Below are 15630 nucleotides of genomic sequence, written 5' to 3'. Positions count from 1 at the left end.
ATACTGAAAAATAAAACGTTTGTTCAGATGTGGTCCCCGTCTTACTGAAACCCTCGAATCCAGCTGAGATAAGCACTTCTGTGCACAGCTCTCAGTGCTCTACTCGGGTTCAGGCGCTCAGTGTCCTCTCTTTTAACTTCTTATATCATGTTCCCTAAACTTTCCATGTGCTCTAGTCACATCTTAGACTGGGCTCCTCAAAAGTAGAGCTGAAACAAAGGCTCGTGGGTGAATTTATTCTGAAAGTGAGCTTAAGGGTCATAAGTCACAGTGCTTTCCTGGGTAACCCTGCAGCTGGTGTGGCCAGTTACAGTCAGCGTGGGCACGTGTGACCAGAACACTAAGGTCAAGTCTGTTCCTACCTACGCTCTTTAATTCCTGATCTGTTCTCTAATCCTGGGCTTGCTCTAATCATTATTATATTAGTTAAGCTAACTCTAGCTTCTGTAACTTATTAACCCTTACATTTTAGGAAATAAGCTCAACAAAATAGAAGTTTATGCCTCACTTAATATCCAGTGTGGATTTCCCTACCGAGAGTGTGGTAGATATTCCCTGTGGTCATTTGGCAACGCCCCTTCTACCACGTGGCTCCGGCACCCCTTCTCCACCAAGGGGAGCCTGCCAGGTCTTCTCCATTCAGCTGGCAGGCAGGAGAATAAAGAGAAGAAAAGGCATTTGTCTGTGGCTCTGGCCTGGACGGGATATGTATTATACCCGGCTCTCATTCTGTGAGTGAGAATTGGTCCCGCGGTCTGTCCAGGTGCAAAGGGTGCTGGAAAATGTGGTCCTGGCTGGGAACAGCTTTGCAGCAATACCTTTATACAATGGAAGGGGAGTACATCTCTGTGGTAGCCACCGAGCCTATCTGCTGCATCAGTCAAGCATACTGATATCCATGCCCATGGGTTTTCGAGAAGGGCGTCCTGTCTTCATTTTTAATTTTTTTAAACTGTGATATCTATGTCTAAAAATGGTGTGCTGGTTGCCTCTTGTGTCCCATCTCTTGTCTTTCAGGCCAGCCTTTTTCCCTCCGGAAATTGCTGAAGCAACCTACTGCTCCCCTCCATTATACCACTTACTTTTCTACCAGACATGGCGGTTTCCTCACTGCCACCTCGTGGGGCACACGTGGGAGTCCCCTCAACCTTTCTGACACAGAAGTTGGGAGCAGGTTGATGAATCCTTCCATCTTCATTCCTATGATTGATCAGTTCTGAGACGGGCTTCACAGCTCCTCAGGAAAACCGAGTCCCATGGTCCACAGATAGCTAGCTTGATAATAACACACCCTTGAATTGAGTTCCCCGTCTCTGTGTCACCTCCTAACTGTTCCTAACCTCATTTTCCAAAATAGACTGCTCACGTGCAAACAAGCCTTTGCCTCAGCTCTGCTTTTGAGGAACACAGGCTCGGGTATGAATATAGCATGAGAAGGTTAAAGAGTAATAGTAAATTCTCATACACACTACCCACATTAAGAAGTAGAGGGTGGACCCTTGTCTCATCTCCAAGTACTCCTTGCCCTTAGAAATGATTTCTTGTTGCAGCAAATGTGTAAGTTCATGAACAGAGATACTTAGACCTCATTGCTACCTAGACCCTGAAGCAGGAAACAGCAAACAAATACTAGTTAAGTTCCCAACTAGAATACTCATAGTCGAAAACCAACTTTAAACACATCCATGAAACATTTCTGACCATTACCCCCAGTCAAACTGACTTCCATTGATTTCAACCCCCCCGACTGCCTCACATTCTAAGCAAGAACCAGGGCTGTAAACTGCCTTTGCTTTGCCAGATTAAGAATAAACAGAAAGTCACCTTTAGGGATTATCCTTATATGCAACTGGTCACTAAATGTGTTGGATTCCCTGTCTTTAAAGAGACAGGCGGGAACAAAAGATCATTTTCCAGTTCATGAGGAGTCTTGCTGTTTACTGAATTCCCAAAATCATTCTTAGATACATTGTAACTCCTGATAGTTTGTGCAGAACGTAACAGTAATTTTAGTTAATCAAGGAATTAGCTTATTTGGATACTGTAGGATCATTACATATTTACTGAGATCTTAATGACTAGAAGTCTTCACCACTGCTGCCACTTTGAGATGTGCTGTCCTGATGCTTCTGTTTTCCAGGAATATGCGATTCCGGCTTTTCACCCAATTAGCCCCACCCCCGTGGTTACCAAAAAAGATGTATGTAGAAAGATGAAAGAAAATAGAATAGAATAGAAATAGTCTCCTGGTGTTAGAAAAACACAGCTGAGAATTAGCATTTCTTGCCATAAGGATTCAAGTATGTCAAATCTGTCTGTTATGTACACAGCTCTTTCCGGCCACATTCCCTAATGAAACAAGGGAACTGGTTCTCTGCAAACAGGGTGAGAATTCAGATAAATTGTTAAAAGTGGATACTTTCTGTGAGAGACCCCTGGTTTGTTCTTGAGTCATGGGAATATTTAGCTTATTGACCTCCAGAAAAGCGTTTACCCAGAACGACAAAATGGAACCCATTCTCGAAGACGATGGAAGACATTGTTTTTTTAAAAAGAAATGCAAGGTCTTATTAGGGCAAAGCTGTTAATTACACACTTCATTATTGTCAAGGTTAATACAGTCTGTGAGAGCAGAGGCCCTTTTTCATCTCTTCCTCGCAACACGGGGAGACAGCTGTTCTTACGGACAGATCCATTATAGCTTATCACTGGCTGGCAGCCTGGGGAAGGAGCGCCATGAAATATGGCCGCTGTCACCGAGAGAGCAGACGCTGAGCTGGTCCAGGCACAATGGAAAGACAATAAGAACCGGGGTGTCAAGCTCAAATAGATTGGGTTGCATTGATTTTTAATGCCTGGCTGTTCCGCAGCATGAAATTCACCGATACTCTTGTAGTTATTACATTATTGATCTCTAAAACTGCACAATCTTGCTTTCATAAACATCAGACACCGGCAGCCGTAAATAGTGGTTCTTACATTTTGAAGCCTGGTTAAACCATGTTGTAAAATTCTGCACGTTTGGATTGTATTATCATTGCTTGGCTGTTTAGGATTCCTTAGAGTGAAACCTTCTAGTTGCACTGGTCTTCCTGATTAAATAAGCTTATTTGACACTTCTTTTTTTGTCTTCCTTTTAGGCAGGTCAACAATTTATTTTTAATAGATATATATTTTTTGCAAGCTCCTGCTTGTTAACACTGATGTAATAGTTTTCATGGAAAGAGAAAAAAGCGTGTGCTTCCTTTAAGAGTAATACACTTATACCATCTGTAAACATCTCCAAATGCTAAAAAGGGGATCCAAGAAAAGACCATGCCTTATATGGCTTGTTACAGTGTTTGGGGGGTGTTTCTTTGTTTTTTTGGTCTTTGGTTTTGTTTGTTTTTGCTATAGATAAAATTTCTTTCTGAAATTTTCCAATATCCACAACCACACCTTTACTTCCGTGGCACTCGGGTTTTTTTCATCAATAACCAAGATTTATAGCTTCATACTAAGATCATGATGTTATAGAGGCAGGTGTGCCAAAATAGTGAAATCTATTAAAGTATTCATTTTAGTTAACTATTAGAAATATTTCACCCCTATGGGAAACAGCAAAATGTTGAAGAGTGTAGCTCCTAGCAGCCAACTATAACATCAAATAATTTTAACACTATATATATATATATATGTAATACTGCATATGGGTGTATGTGCATATATAATGTTATCTAGATATAAAATATATTTAACTATATACTTAATAAAATAGATATATTTAATACACACACACATATACATAATCCTGAATCCTATTAAACTGAAAAGTATATGCCAGCCTGTTTTTTTTTTTTTTTATTTTATTTTAAAAGTACCCTAGTTGTGAGGAGCGCCTGGGTGGCTCAGTGGGTTAAAGCCTCTGCCTTCGGCTCGGGTCATGATCTGAAGGTCCTGGGATCGAGCCCCGCATCAGGCTCTCTGCTTAGCGAGAAGCCTGCTTCCCACCCCCCCTCTGCCTGCCTCTCTGCCTACTTGTGATCTCTGTCTGTCAAAAAAATGAATAAAATCTTTAAAAAAAAAAAGTTACCTTAGTTGTGGAAAATCTGGAAAATATACAAACCCCATTGAGTACAGTGTGAAGAGCAAAATACCAGCGTTATCTCTGCGTGGGAGCTCATTCAAGATGCAGTATCTCAGCCCCTTCCTCAGACCTAATGCATGAGAATCTCCCTTTAATAGGATCTGCCCATGATTTGTATGCACATTAAGACTTGAGGAGCACGGGTCTAAAATATATAACACCCTTAATCTCCCCACCTAGAGATGACCACTGTCAATACTTTATTGTATTTCTATTAATTTTATTATTCTATATATATCTTTCAGTTTAAATGGTTGAAAGTCTAATTTTATTAATTTTTATAACTCACACACTACCTTTGTAAGAAATGTACCAATGGAGTGCTAACCATGACTTGAAACCATCCCATTTTTTTTAGATCTATAAGGAATACCTATTTGATATATATAACAATTGTAGTTAATGATACATCTTTAAACTGAGGAAGTTTGTATTTTGTATCTCAAGTTATAAATAATAGTTTTTAAAAGTCTAAAAGATCAATTCTTCCATTGTATAAAGCTATTTATTTATTCTGTTATTTGAAGCTTTTCCCCCTAAATTATTATCAATCTGATTTAAAAGTAAATTTTAACTTATAAAATAGTGAAATATCTACCATTTATTAGTACTTATTGTATTCTAGAAATTATGCCAACTGTTTTACCCATATTATTGAATCACATTAACCCGATGAGGAAAAGATTTATTCTTGCCATTTTATGGATTAGAAACCATAGTTTTAAAAGCTTAGGTAACTTGCCCACTGTCACATAGCTGGTAAGAGCTGTGAGCCTGATTCGAAACAAGAATAAAAAGTACTACATTGTTTTTTAAAAGTGTTTCTTATTCAGTGAGAGTCTTTTTTTCTTCTCAGCAGCATTTAGCTCATAGCAATATTAATTTTTCTCCCTCCACATTTACAAATATATAGAATTCTGTTTCTTGAGTTTACTGCTATGATTTTGTGTGTAAACTGAACATACATCTCTAGGTATGCAATGATAAGTGCATGGAAACAGCAGACCCCCCCCCAACTCTGAGGTTACAGACTAATTCGTGTATTGAAACAGTGACCCTCTCATCTCCCAGAAGAATCTAAATGAACTTACTTGGGTTTTCCATTTTCTAAATGTAAGATATTTAAAGCACAATTAATGAGAGAAAAAAGGGACTCTTCCAAACAGAACTTCATGATGTTATCACTTAGTCATTTCAAAAATACTTACAGATAGTATGGGTCTAGGCACATTCTAAATCCCTGTTACAGCTTTAGCAGTTACTATATGGATGTGTGGGTGGATGGATAGGTGGTTGGATGGATATATTGATAGATGATAGAAATCTAAATTCCTTTCTCACAGTATTCCCCAGAAAAAAGTGACTGAGTTCCAACCTGCACATTCAGCTTATTAATGAAATCAGAAGAGTATTTTAGTGGGAAAACAGGAAAATTTAAAGGACTCGGCAGTTTCAAAGGAAGTATTCAATAATGTTCTGATCACAAAGAAATCACACCGGGAGGGTTTTTTTCCTTCTGAATATCTGTATCCTGGTAATGAATTTCTAAGACTAATAGTGCAGTTCTATCATCGCCATTTGTTAATTTGCTGAAGAAGAACTAACAGGTTCTCTGGATACAAATTCCTCAGGACAAGTGACTGAAATGCTAATTTGGTATGAGTGGAGAACATTTTCTTCTGTTACCATAATTATCCACATAGCCCTAAAAATGGTGGCATCTTAACAGACTCTGATCATCCCTGTGCCTCCATCATGGAGTAAGTGATGAGCTGGTAATCACCTTTTTTTTTTTTTTTTTTTGGCCTTCTGTATCCATTATTTCCTCTTGGACCTAGCTCGTAACTCTTTCTTTCTAAAAACTTTTTAGGATTTTTAGTTCGTTCATCTCTGATCTTTTCTTTACTCCTTAATTTCCATAGTTTAACTAGCCTTCATTGACGAGTTGTGTTTAATGTTCTTTACTCATTTCAGATTTACAAATCTGTGTCCTCTGGAAGGCAGTACACATGTACATTGGCATGTTTCAAAACTGTTATATATCCCTCCCTCCATCAACCTCTACAATTCCTGGAGGTAGCTGGGAAGGCTATCACTAGCTATCAAGTGATAGTGTCCTTTTTATAAATTGGAGACTAGGTCATGAAAAAAGGATGAAACTAAATCACAAAGCAAATGTGGCTGAAATTAAGACCAGAACCTAGAATTGCCCATATGGTATAAATTCAATAACTCATCGTTAGGGAATGGAGTGAACAGTAGAAAATATGTATTTTATTGACCCATTTTTGATGGATTATGATGTCACACACTAAGTGTTTACATTGCCAACAGGTGCTATTTTGTTTAGCTCAAAAGAGTCAGAAGAGTATCTCAGAATGAGAGTTAGACTAACGAAGTAATGCAACATTCATCGTGTGTCAGCTGTACTTTGAGAGAGAGAGAGGACACTAAACTGGAAAAGAGAGGATTTGGGTTTGAATCCCAGGTCTGTTATATGTCAGTGGGCAAAGTCAGCTCTGAGTTTTAGTGTTATTCAGGAAAGAAAGGAAGAGGCCTCAATGATCTCTAGATTTTTTCCAGCACTAAGATGCTAGAAGTGATTCTGTCGTCCAAGAGCTGAATATTTCATGTATTCAGAGATAGGAAGGATGGAAACAGACAAGAAAGATTAATATTGTTTAAAATGGATAGAATTTAGAGAAATGATTTTTTTTCTGGGATATAGACCCAAAGATTACATTGAACATGAAAAATTGCAATATAGTTAATGATTATTCATCAAGTTCAGAGAAAGTCTGGATAATATTTTGGTTAAAGAATTATCCAAGCAGGTCCAATAATTGAGAAGGTACTTAAAGGCCTTGGCCTACCTTATAGTCATTATTCACATAGCGTATCAGTCAGTATGAATGCCCGGGATTAGAAATACCGGGGAAGACCATGAATCCCTGAGAACATTTCATTGAGTAATCTGCCAGGTGTTGTTAGAGAGAATAGGAATGTGCAAGAGTACAATCTCTGTCCAGAATGTTGGCTAAAAAGACTTTTAGTTGGTCCACTGTGATATAAACCAATTAATACCATTTTCTTAAAAATGTGTAAGAAACATGGGGTGCCTGGGTAGCTCAGTCAGGTGAGCATCTGACTTGATTTTGGCTGAGGTCATGATGTAGAGGTCATGGGATCGAGCCCCGCGTTGGACTTCTTGCTCAGCAGGAACTCTGCTTAGGGTTCTCTCTGTCCCTTTCCCTTTGCCCCTAACCTCCCTCATGCACCTGCTCACTCACCCTCTCTCAAATAAATAAATAAGTCTTTTTTAAAAATTTGTATAAAGCATTATTGAAGAAGAGAGGAGGCCAGTTGTTAAATCCACAGAAAGTAACAGTACCTATGTCTAGGAGAGTTTGAAGAACCCCTTGAGCAAATAGAAAGAGAAATGATAAGCAGGTAAGATACACGTGAGATGCAGTTGGAAGCTGCTCAGATAAACTTGAGAGTTTTGAGGGTGAGTTTCTAGCATTCGTACTCAGTGCATCAAAAGATGTCCATTTCTTCCTTTCCTCTCCTCAATGCTCACCCTTCCCTGTGCAAGGTATTGCTTCTCCCAAGTTCATCTGTTGTGGTGGGCATAGATGTTGCTCTGAGAAGAGGTCCTGATAGATATATGATACCTGGTTCTTTTTCTCTCCGGGGGATGCTCACACAAAACATCACCTCTTTGGACAATCCATTTATATGCCACCCCCACAAGCAATCATAACATTCCATATAATGGAATACTATTCAGTGATTTTAAAGATGAATAGGGAAAAATTGACTATTAATTCACAGAACAACATGGGTTGACCTTAAATGCATTATAGTAAATGAAAGAAGCCAGACCAAAAGGCTCCAGGCTGTTTGATTCCCTTCACAGGATACTCAGGAAAGGCAGAACTATAACGGTGGAAGACAGATCAGCCGTATACCAAAGGTTTGGGGAGGAAGTCGTGTCTCACCAGGGGAAGCTTAGGAGAATTTGAGGGGGCAGGTGTAGAACTAATCCGTATGACCTTGTAATGGTGATACATGATGCTTCCCATTGATCAATACCCACAGAACTTTCCAGCACAAAGAGTAATTTTTTAAGCCAACCAGGAGATCAAGAGGATCCCAGGATGGAATGCAAACTGTGGAAGAAGAATGTACCTGTTACAATGTCACTGAAGAGGGTGTTACCTAAGTAACTTTGGAGAACAAGGCTTTCTTTGAATGGAAGCTTTAAGCCCAAAGCCCATACTAAACACTATACTCTCGCGGTCAACAGTGTTTCCCATGGTGGTGTGGGGTCATACTTCTGAAATGGCTACATCTATACACTGGGATTGAATATCCAAAAGAATGGCAGATAAAGATCCAGGTTTTTCACCAACAAATAAGAGAGAAAGCTGGAATGAACCATGTGGTCCTAGATGAGATTCAGAGACAACAGAAAGAATTCATGTTTAGCTTAATATAGTTACAGATGGACAGATATATTTAGAAATTTCTGTGCCTACTGGGGGAAGTGTGTATATCCATGGATTGCCTGGCTGTGTTCACGGAGACGGCCTGAAACCAGTGTCAGCCCAGTAGCAGTGAGCACACCCAGCAGCCAGATCCTAGTTTCTAGTGTCATTATCCAGTTCAAGGAACCAGGCCTCTTGGATAAATGGTGGATTCGAGGGCAAGGGCAGGGAACTGACAAGATGAACCCAGGGCATCTTGTAGAGCCAAAAGGTAAGGTAGGGCTCAAAAAATAAGAAGATGGGGTTTGTGAAAGGGACAGAGCAGCCAGTCTGAAATAACTCGTAATAAATAAAGCTGGAACAATTAGAGCAACAGAACAAAACATAGTTTAGGGTTATAATCCAAAGAATAAAGCAAATATCCATGATTTCTATCCATACTGACACAACTGAATAATTGAATAAATAAGTAGAATTTGCAAGTCTCCTGTGCAGAAGAATTCCACATGTTATGTAGATACCCAACTCAAGGAGGGAGAGTGGTTTACTTCCAATGGTATGGTTTGGAAAGCAGGGAAGGGAGGGGACTGTAACTCTACATGTGGAAACCTGGTGAACACTACCTGGGCCAGATGACCAAGGCCACCATCATCAGTGATAAGCCACGTTGATCATAGGCACGCTGGATATGATGTGATAAAATTGGTACCTCACTCCATGATCTCCCCGCACACCCCCCAACCAATAAACTCAGTTTAACCATGGGAAAAATATCAGACATTCCTGGTTGAGGGATATTCTGTGGAGCCCCTGACCACTCTTCCTCGAACCTGGCAAGGTCATCAGAAACAAGGAAAATCTGAGAAACTATCACAGGCCAGAGAAGACTAAGGAGACATGACACATCATATCCTGGATGGGACCCTGGAACACTAGGAAAGGAGCTCATGTTTAGTTAATAACAGTGTAAGATGTTAAAAGTACAGTAAGGGATATATGAGTATATTCTGTATATTCTCTTTGCAACCTCTCTGTTAATCTAAAACCATTCCAGAATTAAAAGTTTATTTAGGGGGCACCTGGGTGACTCAGGTCATGATCCCAGAGTCCTGGGATCGAGTCCCACATCGGGATCCCTGCTCCGTGGAAAGCCTGCTTCTCCCTCTCCCACTCCCTCTGCTGTATTCCCTCTCTCACTGTGTCTCTCTCTGTCAAAAAAATAAATAAAATATTTAAAAAAAAAATAAAAGTTTATTTAAAAGAGGAGTATAAATCAAAAGTCTTAGTCCCGGAGTGATTGGTTAGAAAAAAACAAAACCTTGGCTTTCATCCTGGAGACTTTGAGAAGCACTGATCTTATAAAGCGTATGCTTTATAACTTTGACTTTTCCCTCTAGTTTGAAACCCTCTCTTCTACTGAGATGATTTTTGAACTCCTTTGCTACATGCTCAAAGGTATTTTTCTCTTAAAATCCTGGAAGACTGAAGTCACAACACTTTGTTCTTTGTTCTTTGATCCACCCCCGTCATCTTTTGCAGCAAACCTTGTCATTGTGAAGGCACAGCTGACTGGCTTTGTAAATGGTTTGTGATTTCTTTCTGTTCCTGGTATTCCGGTGTTATTTAGGTTCGTTAAAGGGAACATTTGGGCCTGGCAGTTTGTCACTAAGATTTCAAGTATGACTGTGTCAATTACTAAGCCGTCTGGACGTCAGTGATGATGATACCAAAGTGTGGCTCTAGGAGGCATTACAGTTAGATGATTAATGAGACTATCACATGTGATCACAAATGTAATCTCACAAGAAATCTTCATGCTGTTCCTTACTTACAGTTCAGAAAGGGCCTTCCTCCTCCTTAAAATCTGGTAACTTCAATTTTCATATGTCTTCCATAAAAAGCTTAAAAAAAAGAAAGTGTGCCCATTTCTGGGTATATTAATACTCACATGACAGTGTTTGCTGGTTTTGCAAATAATCTGAACAATGAATGTAAAAAATATTAAATATGATTTTTCTTACGAGTTATAGACTTAGAATTATAATCAGCTTATTGTTAGGTGGTTAGGGTTTATTATTTAAGGATGGGATGGGGTGGGGAGGAGGTTTCCCCTAAACTGGTAAATAAGACAATAATTGCTTATATAGTCTTATATAGTATTCTAAATGGCTTTTTGATGTTTAATCTCTCAATCAAGTGAGGTAAAAGAAAACTTGCAGCTTAAGATTATTTGCAATTTAAGAATATGTGACTTATTTTACCACTGAAATTAGTCAACAATTTTTGTTTATTATCACTTTTTAGGGGATTCCCTGGTGTCTTTTTTCCTCTGTGGTTTAAATTAGATGGAGTAGGGGCGGGATTCCAGCATCAATTTGAAAGCATGAAATGTTTTCTTTAAATGGCATTCCCTTTACTGTTCCCAGACAATCGTTAGAGGAACTAAACCGTGCAAAGAAACCTCTATCAACGGCCTGCTAGAGGACTTTGACAACATCTCCGTGACTCGCTCCAACTCCCTAAGGAAGGAAAGCCCACCTACCCCAGACCAGGGAGCCTCCAGCCATGGTCAAGGCCATCGGGAAGAAAATGGCTTCATCACCTTCTCACAATATTCCAGCGAATCTGATACCACCGCTGACTACACGACCGAGAAGTATCGAGAAAAGAGTCTTTATGGCGACGACCTGGATCCATTTTACAAGAGCAGCCATGTGGCCAAGCAAAACGGGCATGTGACCAAGACCAAACATGGGGAGGCCCACTATCCTGAGATGAAGCCTTGGAAATCTGATCTCGCCAGATTTCCACTTGATTATCACGCACACTTGGACTCACTGAGCAAACCAAGTGAATACGGCGACCTCAAGTGGGAATACCAGAGAGCCTCAAGCAGTTCCCCTCTAGATTACCCATTCCAGTTCACGCCTTCTAGAACTGCGGGGACCAGTGGGTGCTCCAAGGAGAGCCTGGTGTTCAGCGAAAGCGAGTGGGGACCCAGCCTGGATGACTATGATAGGAGGCCAAAGTCGTCCTACCTGCGTCAGACCAGCCCTCAGCCCACCATGCGGCAGAGGTCCAGGTCAGGCTCAGGGCTCCAGGAACCCATGATGCCCTTCGGAGGAAGTGCATTTAAAACCCACCCCCAAGGACACTCATACAACTCCTACACCTACCCTCGCTTGTCCGAGCCCACAATGTGCATTCCAAAGGTAAAGTTCTTCTTCCCTCCCATGTGCAGGCACCCCACATATGCGGTGCTACCATGACCTTCTCACATAGTCAGATTCTAATGTGATGGTTTGCCTTTTAAGTGAGAATCCATATTAGAACCCTACCTGATTTCCATCCGCAAGCCCCAAGGGCAGAGGATATAAGGCAAGGCACGTTTATTCATTAAAATCAAAGTCTTTGGAGATCTCCTACAAGGTTCTGATTAAAAGGCAAAAAAAAAAAAAAATCTTTATTTGAAAGCTATCCTGATACACTACTATTAAATATTGGGTGCTCATATTATACAAAGTCCTTTCTTAAGGAGCATATGATTGTAAGCCGTTAGATGGAGGAAAACAGTGGTTCCTGCATTCTGGCAAAGTTTATAAGAATCTGTTGAAAAGGAAAAAAAAAAGTCAGGATTACATGGTAAGTTTTTAATAAAGTTCATTTTAAAGTTAAATTTTAATATACTAACCGTTCGAACTGGTATGGGGTGACAGCTCATTGTGGTTTTGAGTTTTCTCTGATGGTGAGTCATGTCTAGAACCTTTCCATGTACCTGTTGACCATTTGTATATCATCCCTAGAAAAATGTGTTTTTAGGTTCTTTGTCCATTTTTTGATTGGGTTATTTGGTTTGTTTTTTGTTTCTTGTTTTTGCTATTGAGTTGTATGAGTTCCTTATGTATTTTTTAACCCCTTATCAGACATGTGGTTTGCAGATACTGTCTCCCATCCCATCGGTGCCTTTTCATTTTGCTGATCTTGCCCTTTGCTGGGCAGAAGCTTTTTATTTTGATGTAGTCCCACTTGTTTTCTTTTGCTATTATTGCGTTTTGGTGTCAAAGATGAAAAATCATTGCCAAGACCAATGCCAAGGAATTTACATCCTATTTTTCTTCTAAGAATTTATGGTTTCAGGTCTTACAGTCTGCTCTTCAATGCATTTTGAGTTAATTTTTGTATGTGTGTAAGACAGGGGTCCAGTTCCCTTCTTTTACCTGTAGCTGTCCAATTTTCACAGCACCGTATACTGAAAAGACTATCCTTTCTGCATTTGTATGTTCTCAGCTCCTTTGTCAAAAATTGACTATGTATATATAGGTTTATTTCTGGACTCTAATTTGTTCTCTTGATCTATGAGTCTGCTTTTTTGCCAGTACCATCCTATTTTGATCTCTATAGCTCTGTAATATAGTTTGAAATCAGGAAGCTTTGTTCTCCTTTATCAGGATTGCTATGGCTAGTTAGGATCAAATATGACTTTTTTGTGTGTGTGACCTATTTGAGCACTCATGGTAGGAAGCTGTTTAGGTCAAGATCATAGAGGAAGTTCTGTTCAGAGGAAATAATGTTTCAGCCCTGGGGCCATATTTGGTCCATTGATCTATTTCATCCACCAAATAGTCATTCCCAATGTCTGATAAATCAAGATATTTCGCTTAAAATCTTCAACTTCTGGGTTTTAGGCTTCTCTTTAAAAAAAGGTGGGGAGATGATCTGATACCCCTGGGCCCACACTTTCACCTAGCACTGGGAATGGAATTGGCTAGAGAAAAAGACTCCCCATTAGAGGGGACAGGCCCCGTCCAGCCCACTTCATTCATTTTCCCCATTAGCCTAATCCCTAAAGGCATTTGGGATTTAATAGGACCACCACCACCACCACCCCTCCCACAACCCCTGACCACACATCTCACACAAGGAGAAACAAAGACAGGGAAGTCATGTAGCATGCTTAAGTTTTCATAGTTAGTTGGTTGCAAAACAAGGATGAAATCCAGGTCTGGTCTTTCCCCTAGTCCTGCATTCTTCCCTTTATGTGAGCATGTGTTATTTAAGGGGCTCAATTGCATTTGCCAGTAAAACCCATGAGAGGCCCTAGTGACCACCAGAACTCTAGGCTAAGTAAAGGAAGAGGATGGAGGGAGGGGATAATTTGATTCATTCCTTGCTAGATCCCTCTTCCTACAGACTTCCAAATATAAGGCAAAGCAGATCTGCTCTGAAATCTAGTTTTGTTAATCCCAGAAACAATGCAGAAAACTATCATGGCTCAGAAAAGAAATACGTAAAGCAGAAACAATGCAGACTGTTGTGGCTCAGGAAAAAAAAAATAACATACTAGCCCTTGGGAACTTCTACCAAGAGTTTTTCAGCCCTCATAATCAAGGGCTCCAAAGATATAAGCTGCTGTTCCATTTCACAGGAGACCCATGAGAAAATCACAAGCAGAGTTAGTGGGAGGGTAGGAGGTGGGAGGCATGTTGGTAATTAGAATGTTTACTTGATTAAAAATATAACATCTCTCTAAAAAGACTTAGGTGCCTGTGACTTTAGAGCTGTACTCTGAAAAATCTACCAATCACATTTGGATTTTCTGTTGAGGGAAGAAATAGAGATCACGACTCAGTTTGGCTGTGCCTCATAGAAAGTCCTAGAGGCTGGTGGCTCATGTTCACATCTCAGATAATATATGAAAGCATGCAGTTTGTGTGGGTCTCCAGACAGATCAAAAATGAGGAGGGAGGGGTATGCGTAAGTGAGAAAGAGACAGACAGACAGACAGACACCAGTTTTATATTTTGGCCTAATGGAGAAGAAAATACCGTTAACCCATAGAAAAAACTCCTCCAGTGCTGTCGACCTACCTGATTTTCCGTTAACAAGACAGGAATCAAGGATGTCATAAACCTGTAGGTATCGTCTATCTCCCTCCTTCTGAATGTCTGGGGCTAGGGGCGACAAATGAAGCCAAACAAAATCTATCCACACCACACAACTTTAAAAGCAGCCTGATGTGGAGAGAGGATGCTTTCCACCGTCCCCTGCAGACAAGTCTGCTTCACAGGGAGGGAAACTGGCTAGAGACAGTGTCACTGGGCATCTGATTTTGCTCATTCCACTGTTCTCCAGGGAGCGGGCAGCCGCCAGCTCTCGTGTGTTGGTTCTGACCCAGCAATCCATCCCTTGCTCTGGCTCCAGCCCTGAGAAGCCCCCCCCCACCCCCACCCCTGGGTAATCACAGTTCTGCCAGCTCACTAAGCACTCCCTGCGTGCCAGACATACGTGTTACCTTGTTGAGCCTCACGGTCCTGGAAGGCAGGAAATCTTGCCTGCTTTGCACCTCTGAGGAATCTGGGGGCTCGGAGGGGCTCAGAAGCAGCCCAGTCAGTCATCCAAGCTCATTGCTGAGCTGGAATCCAGCTCTCCAGGCTCAACCCCTTCGCCAGACATTGGACACATCCCCAGTGGCCAAGGAATACCCTTTGCATTCACCTCACCTTGCAAACTCCTTTAAATACCTGCGGCCATGAAGCTCCCTTGGGGAGTGTGGTCCTGTCTCACTCAATAGCAGGATTTCTCGGCCTCCATACTGTGGACATGCTGGGCCTGATGGTTCTGTCTTGTAGGTGGCCGCCCTGTGCACTGGAGGAGGGTAAGCAGCGCCCCTGACTTCTGTCAGTGCGTGCCAGTAGCATCCCTTCCTGTGACATCCAGACTATTTCCAGACACTGTCAAATGACCTATGGGGCAGCAGGGAGCAAAGCTGGCCCCAGCTGAGAATCACTGTTCCATAGCTAACCATTTTGCAAGTACTTTTGGGCATTCAAGGGTGTAGGTCCTAGAGATAAACTACCCCCGGCTTAAACCTGGGTGAGTAAATGGCTTAAACTCCACTCCTCTGTCTATAAAATGGGAATAATCACGTTGTGTGAGGGTTAAATAAGTTAATAATTAGCAGTAGTCTAATTATGAATACACACAGTCGACACATGGATCCGTAGGTCTAGCGTG

The 15630-nt window shown here is 40.9% G+C and overlaps 1 protein-coding gene across 1 annotated transcript in view; it reads left to right on the top strand.

Moving 5' to 3' along the window:
• Positions 1–15630, top strand: part of PAK5 (p21 (RAC1) activated kinase 5) — a gene marked incomplete at both ends in the record, with an annotated part of 99010 nt that overhangs the window by 48503 nt on the left and 34877 nt on the right. The window contains one exon of the mRNA XM_080814377.1: positions 11043–11828. Within this exon, the coding sequence (XP_080670503.1) occupies positions 11043–11828 (786 nt within the window). The remainder of the gene's footprint in view (positions 1–11042; positions 11829–15630) is intronic.

The sequence above is a fragment of the Martes martes genome (genome assembly GCF_963455335.1).
Source record: "Martes martes genome assembly, chromosome: 9".
Classification (NCBI taxonomy): Eukaryota; Metazoa; Chordata; class Mammalia; order Carnivora; family Mustelidae; genus Martes; species Martes martes.
Note: the sequence above shows the minus strand (reverse complement) of the source record. Positions and strands in the feature narration are given on the sequence as shown.